At 39.9% G+C, this 8,737-nt stretch overlaps 1 protein-coding gene across 10 annotated transcripts; it reads left to right on the top strand.

The window, feature by feature from the left end:
- Positions 1 to 2,485: 2,485 nt before the first annotated feature.
- Positions 2,486 to 7,930, top strand: LOC123165374 (uncharacterized). 10 transcript variants are annotated; one of them, XR_006482938.1, is made up of 7 exons: positions 2,486 to 2,605; positions 3,976 to 4,084; positions 5,028 to 5,108; positions 5,672 to 5,713; positions 5,817 to 5,864; positions 6,057 to 7,288; positions 7,542 to 7,930. XR_006482938.1 is itself a non-coding variant. In XM_044583012.1 (7 exons), the coding sequence occupies exons 3-7, from the start codon at positions 4,062 to 4,064 to the stop codon at positions 6,298 to 6,300; spliced, it is 438 nt and encodes a 145-aa protein (XP_044438947.1). In that variant the 5' UTR covers positions 2,488 to 3,055; positions 3,728 to 3,798; positions 3,976 to 4,061; the 3' UTR covers positions 6,301 to 7,930. The 10 variants fall into 10 exon arrangements, 7 of the variants coding, with proteins under 7 accessions (XP_044438942.1, XP_044438943.1, XP_044438947.1 ...); XR_006482939.1 differs by having other exon boundaries at positions 7,521 to 7,930; XM_044583012.1 differs by adding an exon at positions 3,728 to 3,798 and having other exon boundaries at positions 2,488 to 3,055; positions 6,057 to 7,930.
- The last annotated feature ends 807 nt before the right edge of the window (positions 7,931 to 8,737 follow it).

Genomic DNA, 8,737 nt, shown 5'->3' with positions numbered 1-8,737 from the left:
AAATGAGAACATTTGATCGTAGGTCATACTCATCGTTTAAGCACAAGTGGGGTTACCACTTTTACATAAAGCATTGTTGTGTTCACATCATTAGAGTTGCTTTAGCTCAATTCTTAGAGTAAATCTCCCCCTAGATGTGATATCCCCCTAAGAGGGATGAACTAACCTTGGGTTTTGTCGATGATGACTTCATGTAGATGTTGAAGATGTCGATGCTCAATGTTAATTTATATCATTTGGAGCAATCCATTGGAGTGAGTTGCACTTTCAATACCTACATGGGTTAGTCCCACAAGGAACAAACAAGGATATCCATAGACATAGAGTGAAGTACACACAAGATGATGTCCATGAAAGCATTAGGTTACCTTGTCCCTTGACTTACCAACAAGAGGGTTTGTGACTCTTTGAACTAGTGCAAGATGTAGAAGTTGTTTGCACTTGTCCTTGCCAAAATGAATATGAGTGAAGTGTGTTGGCGGATTCACCCTCAAGAATTCTCTAGTTCTTCTTCTTCAGGATCCACATCATCTTGACGGGAATCCTTGGAGTTGTAGTCATACTTGATGAAGTAGAACTTGATGTAGTCTTGGGAACCCACTTGACCAAGGCCTTAGGAGCTTCCTCAAATGCATCAATCTCCTCTTGAAGCTTGTCCTTGTCTTTTAGCTTCTGGTCTTGTGGTGGAAGATCATCTTGAGCTTGTGTCCCCTTGAAGGAAGTAGGATCATACTTCTCTTGTTGAGGAACAAACTTTGTCTTGGGGTATTGATCTTCTTCCCACTCAACTCCGTTGGCATCGAACTTGCGTTCAAAACCAACACCTTGATTCTTCCGGTGCCTTCCTTGCTTGCGTACAATTTCCTCAAATTGCTTACTTCCGGCAAGCCTCTTGTAAACACCTTTCTCTATAATTCCCTTCAATAAACTATTTTCTTGCCCAAGTGTAACTTGGCTAAGAGAATCATTAGTGGAATCAACAGAACTACTAGAAGCAACAATATTGGATTTAGCATGATTATTGTTACTACTAGAAGAAGAATATTTCTTACTCTTGTTGCTAGATTTTACCTATGGCATGTAAGTAGACAAGAGTAAACGCTTGGCAATGTAAGAATAACTTTTCTTACAAAGATCATCATTGATTGCTTTTAAGAGCCCATGCTCTTGCTCTAGATTGAGATTTTCCAAGCGTAGCTTCTCATGAGTCTTTAAAAGCTCTCAATGATCTTCTAAGGTAATTTCATGAGCTAACTTAAGAGTGTCTAGTTCCTTAGTTAGACGCTCAATCTCCTTCTTATCATCGTCATTCATTTTATCTTGATTGGCATGATCAATAGCAATTTCATCATAGTTTTCAATACTAGATTGTCAACAAGTAAATCATCATCACCTAGCAAGTCATCTTCATCACTATTGAAATCAACATACTCGGGGTGTGATACCTTTGGGCCTTTAGCCATGAAGCTTCTTCCAATTCCTTCATTTGATGAGTCAAATATGTCATAGGAGTTGGTTGACACAAGTGCTAGACTGGCAACACCTTCATCTTGAGTACATTCGGAATCGGAGTGATAACTTCTCTCGGAGTGGTGGTCGGAGTCGGAACCGGATACCCATTTACCAACATGAGCTTGATGTCTTCGTTTTGTATAGCTCCTTGATGACTTGTCCTTTCTTTCTGAATCCTTGCTTCTGCGAGAGGTTCTTCGTTCCTAACGATCATCTCTACTCCTTCTCTCCCTTGGAGGTGATTCTTTTCTTTTGCTTCTCCCATTAGGTGAGTCTTCTCTTCTTTTCTAGGGAGCCGTACACTCATTGGAGTAGTGTCCGGGTCTTTCACAATTGTAGCAATTACGTTAACGACTAGAAGATCTTTTGTCATTGTAGGACCTTCACTTGGAACTTCTTTCTTTGCTTCTACTCTTGTAGAACTTGTTGAAGTTCTTCACCATTAAGCTCAAGTCCTCATTGAAGACTTTTTTCTCACTTGATGATGCAGGAGCATCACATGAAGCTTTGTAAGCACCACTAGACTTGTTGTGAAGCTCTTCTTTATCCTTGAGTGACATATCATGAGGAACAATTCTACCAATGACTTTCGTTGGCTTGAGATCTTTGTAATTGGGCATCATTTGGATCAATGTGCACACGGTGTCATATTTTCCATCCAAGGCTCTTAGGATCTTCTTGATGATGAACCTGTTGGTCATCTCTTCACTTCCTAAGCCGGCAATCTCAGTTGTGATGAGAGCAAGCCTAGAGTACATTTCAGCGACACCTTCACCAGTCTTCATTTTAAACTTGTCAAGTTGACTTTGAAGCACATCCAATTTGGATTCCTTGACGGAGTCGGTACCTTCGTGCATATATCTACTCCTACTATCCGAGTTGGTTGAATAGTACAGTTTATTTTCATCCCACCATTTCAACCGTATTATTTTGCTGGTTTTTTTTCTGTCTCCCCTTCCACCTCTTGCACGCAGGAAAAAACCCGTATCACCACCCATGAAAAGAACATACAACGCCGCTACCCTCGATCCCTTCGACCGCGCTCCCCTCGATCGCCTCCGACGTACAATCTCGCCACCACCGCCAAGCCGAGGTACGGGATCGCGTCCATCATGTTCCTTCCCTGGGCGCCCCTCCCTGGATCCACCCCTCGTGATGCGGCCGCTCTATCTCTCCCTCTTACCGCGATGCGGCACTGCTCCCATCTACCACTCCACTGCCGCTGCCTCCCTCCCCTGGCTTCCCCTATCTCCCGCTTAGCCACCTCCACCCCCACCCTTCCTCTCCATTGCCGGATCCGGTTACAGATTGTCAAGGTTAGGCGACGGAGCTCCATGTCCATGGCGCATGCGTTCTCATCAAGGAAGCGGCTCCCGGATCTTGATCGCACAGCCGTGACGGAGGGGATTGAGGTGGCCGCCGCCGCTGAAGACCAAGCCCCCACCTTGTCCAGAATCACTTCCATTGTCATGTTCCACCAAGGAAGGAGGAGGCGGCTCAAAGTCTCCCTCACTGCCGGCTCCAGATGCAGCTGTCGCCATGGGTGAGCGCCTCATACACGACTAGTTTTGATGGATTCGTGGCCAGACGCACGTGTAGTGACAAAGGAGTCGGACATGACGAGGCTCAGGTGGCGTCTCGATCCCAAAGCCAAGTATGTTTTGTTTCCCTCTCAGATCTCACCCTGGATCAACCAATAGCTAGAGATCTGAATGAGTATAGGTTCATTTATGTTAATAAGGTCTTCAAATCATATTTAGGAACAGAGGGAGTAGTTCAGTAGAGAAAAATACCACGTCACTTGTAATGGAATTTCACGTGTCAAACATATATGTGTGCTGACTACATGCCCCTGCAAGTGTTGATTCACATGTCAGTTTAGTAATTGTAGTTATATCCCAGGTTCATTTACATCTGCAGACTACATGCAGTTGCTTGTTCATAAACTATGTTTAGGCATTTGTTTGTTTTCCTCCAGCTGTGCACTAAATTAGTACTATCTCCAAGTACACAAACTTGAAAACTTTCTAAGATTCGTACACACCTTCAAGTACAGATGCTTAATTTTTTCTCTAGAATTTCTATACATTTTAAGTGCATGAGCCGCCCATATATTCATTAGAAAATGATGGAGGTGACCCTATTTAAAATGAATTTTTGGATTTGTTTTCAGAGTAAAGATCAGAAAGCCGACAACTTTTCTATTATGTTTCAGGAGAAATTTGGATCTTTTTAGACAGTAATTGCAACCATCCGTCTGAATGAGTATAAAAACAATGCTATGAGGTAATGCAATCATGAGGGTGCCTCTTTTCACAATATGCGAACATATGGGCTACTCGAGGCTTTATGTTGTTTTTCAATCTAAGGCACATGAAACTTTACGGTCGTTATTTTACATACAAATATCATTGCTTCCTCCAATTTCAATTGATTTTCATTTCTTGATTCATGTGTGTATAGGACAAAGAGGAGATAAAAGGAGTATTGGAAACTTAAAACCAGCCCCCCAAAACCACTCTGCCTGGAGAAAGAAGACAATATTTGGCATGATCTGTTTCATCTACAATAGGTAATTTGGTATTTTATTGTGGACACACTATATTTTCATGTAAAAATAATCTAGAGGCTTGTTCTGTGAGGCATATATCAAGCAAGCTTCTGATGGAGAAGAAAGAAGCAATTCTTCTCTTCAATTCAGACAATTGATTTGTTAAGTTGTTTTCAGTTTGTGGTGTCAAAATGAGAACTTGGAGGATCAAGACCTTTGAACTAAAACCAAAATTAAGATATGCCACGACACCAGGACACATAGAGTAGCTAACTAGATGTATGGTATTTCCAGAAAAGAACAATAGAATAAAATAGGACACCAGAAAAATCCAGTAGGGAACCTGAAGCATCGCATTCCCGTTCTCTTTGGTAACGATTTTTTTATTTAGTAATCCTGCACCTCAAAGTTCGTAATGCAGTAATGCATCCTTGAAATCAGTTTGTTCTCCACCATTGAGTATCATACATGATGCATCAACGGGTTAATTAGGTAAAAATTGCCCGCACTAAAACCTGTATGACAAGCAGACTGCCATATTTATTCAGTGCAACTCATCCCGCTTCAGCAACGAAGTTTCAAGGGGCCATGAGAGCGGAGGTAGCCAAGTCGTTGTCGCATTAAGGCAGAGTGAGGATGTAATTATCTCATTAGCGTTTAAGTGCTGGTTCGATAAACAACCTTTGATCCGTGTGGTTTGTTATATATCTACTGATCCATGAAGAAAGTTTTCACTGGATACTTGTCACATGTTTCATTTACAATTATCTTTTGATTAATACTTTATCTACGCAAGTTTTTTTACCTAATTGTTGCATTCTTCATAGGTTTATAGGGGTATTTTGTAACCTGGAGCAATCAGACACACTTTCTATCCGAAATGAAATCTGAACATCTGTTTGGTTTTAATATGTAAACTAATGTACCTACTTAGAGTGATCTTTTAACTCAATGAAAATTACAGAAATATGCTTGGTAAAGGCCTCATATCACTTGGCATCAAAGCGCTCAGGCTGCTTGAAAAGCAACATGATTCATCCTCAAGGTACATAAGATCCAAAATACTAATTGATTTTTTTCGGTATAATCATGATTCAGAAGAAAGGAGCACTAGCTCTTTCATTATCTATAGAAAACAGTACAAATTGTTCCTTTGTCCTGCTTATTTCTACTGTGTTAAATAATCATAGGCAATATTATGCTGCTAAATGTAGGGTTTCATGATAACTTTTGACCTGTGTTGTAGGTAGATTACACCTATTTTTGTATTGCTTTGTTTTTAAGTAAAATTGAGCTGGGCGTGTGCTCTGTTCAAACAATAAACAAAATAGAGTATCCTCATGTTGTAAATATACCTCAGTTTTTTTCAATGGACAAAACACATCTCAGGTTAGTGACATGCTCTGTACACTACATCTCTATTGAACTATGTGCAGTTTTCAGCTTGATGTCTTTGATTTAACGTCATTATTCTAGGACTGGAAAATTTAGCATTAGACATATTGATTCAGTAATGCAATTAATGCATCGTAAAAACTAGGAATAATTTGGCTGTGTCGTCCTCGATATGTTATGACACAAACATGTTGATCATTTTCACGATTGCAGACACATTATAAGCTTCATCATCTCACTGGTCTCTAGATCAAGGTATGCTCTTAACAAAATAAATTTATCATATTATGTATTCATAAATTTTCTCACACAAATTTATTCAGATATAAAATCGACTGTACACTGAATAATTTTGTAGGAAGAGATATTTTGAGAAGAAAATAAGTGCCTTAGAAGAAAAGAAAATGTAATTTCCCATTGCATGTATTGATTAGATTACTGAATTCTTTCCCTAGAGAAGAAATAATTTAACTCAGTCATTTCTATCCTTTCTTTTGGGTTTAATCTTCATAAAAGTGGCTGAGTTTTGACGTTGGCTCGCCAAGCCTATCAAGCTTGTCCAACATTATCTGAGATAGTTTGGGCATATTCAACACAGGCCTCCTGAAGCTCTCGTGCATAGCGGATGGCTAAAGCGTGCTGATACTGTCAAGAGAGGTTGGGGTAGACCGAACTTGACATGGGAGGAGTGCGTAAAGAGTGATATGAAGAACTGGTTTTCCCAATTTTCCTTCCACCATTTTGTAACCCTTTGCAGAACCGTCTGGGGAGGTTTCTTAACATTGTCTACTCATCTATTGGGAAATAGGTATCTGTTATCTATCATGTGGTTATGGAACTGATACAGATGTACCCTTCTTTGCCTGGGAGTTATGTGTGGTTCAGTTTGCAGAATCTTGTTTAGTTTTACATTTATCTTGCATGCTCAATTTTTAAGCATATAACCAGTTTGTAGGTCCTAATATTTGATATGTGGACGTGACCAATCGGGGCATGGAGATTATGGCGAGGCATGGTGCTATGGTGGCGGCGGTGAAGGTATCCTCATTGAAGGCGGTGTCGACGGATGGCTGTCGATGAAAGCGGCATGGGGATGGGGGAGGTGGAGTGTCGAGGGATGGAGGCAGAGAACGGCAGCCAGGGAGGCTGGGTGGTAGTGAGATTGGACTAGCTAGGAGTGTGGGCAAGATTTCCTTTCCAGGATGGCCGAGGGTTTCTTGGTGTGCATGTGTGTGTGTGTGCATGTGTGTGTTCACACAGATACTCCACCAAATACCGTGCATGGTTATCTGAAATTATAAACAATAGTTAACATCCAAGTGGTACAGGTAAGAACCTTCTTTTTAATTTATCAGGTGGCGTCAATAGACCATAAACTTTTCATTTATAGTGCTAAAGATATGTCAATACATGTTCTTACATTTAGGCTCCTAAACTTGTTGAATGAGTTCTATATACAAGATTCAAGTCGTCCTTCTATAAATTAAGACTGCCGTTGCTAATCTTTGTTGCATTGCTATTGATGAGTCTATAATTGTCAACCTCGACAGTAACAACACTATCGTTTTATCTCTCAATGTGAGCAAGTAAGATTTATTTCAGATCTTTATTTTATTGGATTATTTTTATATTAGAGAAGTTGATGCTCGATCTTGTTATTCATTTCCCGGGATCATTTCTTAGTCTACTGCATCATTAACAAGAGCTTGAGGATTGCTTCGAGGATTCTGCGGATTTCTCCCATAACCTCTTGTAGTGACACAATGCTATGATCTTCAACCATAAAAATGAAACCGTCAGCGTTGATGGCCTGCTCATATGATCTCACAGGTACCAAAATGCAGCTTAAATCTCTTTTTAAGAATTGGTTCATGATGTTCTTACATTTAGCTACTCATGTATAGATTTTAGGTTTACTTTTTTTCTCCTTGTAAAATTCTTTTTGTTTGCTCACCTTGTAATCAACTCTGATTTTATGATTTAGAAATCAGTCCAGGTGCCTATAAATGAATTTAGTTTAACTCTATAATTAACCCTTAAGAATAATATATAATTGCTCTAGTTGCACTCATCCCTTATTCAGAGCTTCACCAATGGTGATAGCGTTGTGTCAAGGAGAAGGTGGAGAGGGAGAAAGAGAAAGGGAGAATGGAAGCCAAGTGATAGACAAAGGGAGTGAAAGATAGAAGACAAGCAATAACTTGTGTTCTCTTACTAACGCTTTATTTATTGAGGACCTGTACCAATGCACAGTTATTTGTCGTTGTATGATGGAAACATTTGGCGACTCAAACAGACAAAAAATAAACAAATTTTATGTCCTTTTGGGTCACTGTGTTGTAGTTTAGCGTGGTATGTGTGACACTCGGCTAATGGAGCTGCTCATCGGCCATCGTACAGTGGTTGTGCAAATAAGTTATGTAAAACATGGGTCAGGTACCCGGCGTTTTGTATTCATGATTTTTTCTGGACTCGGATCGTGTTGAGATGAATGAATAAAAGACAACCTATTTCAACTAAATTAACATTTTGTTGGTTGGCAATAACATTATTATGTTTGATAGTATGACGTGTGTTTGCTGATTGTCAAGAAAAAGATGCATGTTGAGTGAGAGGGCATTGTTCTTAGTTATTTTAGCTATGTGAACAACATCTTAATTTTCTCCAAAATCCCATGGCAATGCACGGGCATTCTACTAGTCAATCAAAGTATCCTAAATTTCCTTTGCATTCTCAAGACGGCTGATTTTGTTGAATTATTCGGGGCATAATCCGTTGAAGAGGATATCGCAAGCTTGAGAATTGTATTGCAACATCTTTAATTCTTCAGCGGTTGCTTCACGATTCGGTTCCCTTCCATCGAAGAATTCACCTTGCAAGCCAATGCACACAATAGCCCAACCGGCGGGGTTATGTCCAAGAATATGCATTTTCATCTGATGCTTCCAACTAGCAAAATTAGTACCAGCAAAGTAAGGACCTCTACTATGGTAATTTCCCTCGCTAGACGCCATACTCTCCTAGGTTGTGAAACCAAGGCTATGATCACCAAAGCTATGGAAATCAAGGCAAATGGAGACTAAAGCTCTGATTCCACTTGTAGGATCGAAAGTATGTCTAGAGGGGGATGATTAGACTACTTGACCAAATAAAAATCTAGCCTTTTTCCAATTTTAAGTCTATGCAGATTTTAGCAACTTAACACAAGTCAAGCAATCAACCTACACATGCAATTCTAAGAGTATAGCAGCGAAATGTAAATCATTGCATATGAAGGTA

The sequence above is a fragment of the Triticum aestivum genome, chromosome 7D (genome assembly GCF_018294505.1).
Source record: "Triticum aestivum cultivar Chinese Spring chromosome 7D, IWGSC CS RefSeq v2.1, whole genome shotgun sequence".
Classification (NCBI taxonomy): Eukaryota; Viridiplantae; Streptophyta; class Magnoliopsida; order Poales; family Poaceae; genus Triticum; species Triticum aestivum.
This window is presented reverse-complemented; position numbering and strand designations above follow the sequence as displayed.

What these genes read in the sequence shown, in the direction of transcription:
- LOC123165374 (XM_044583007.1), top strand. Translation starts at nt 2,509, where the DNA reads ATGAAAAGAACATACAACGCCGCTACCCTCGATCCCTTCGACCGCGCT. An exon ending in ATCTGTTTCATCTACAATAG is followed by an intron (nt 4,085 to 5,027) that starts GTAATTTGGTAT and finishes TGAAAATTACAG; the next exon opens with AAATATGCTTGGTAAAGGCC. An exon ending in TCACTGGTCTCTAGATCAAG is followed by an intron (nt 5,714 to 5,816) that starts GTATGCTCTTAA and finishes ATAATTTTGTAG; the next exon opens with GAAGAGATATTTTGAGAAGA.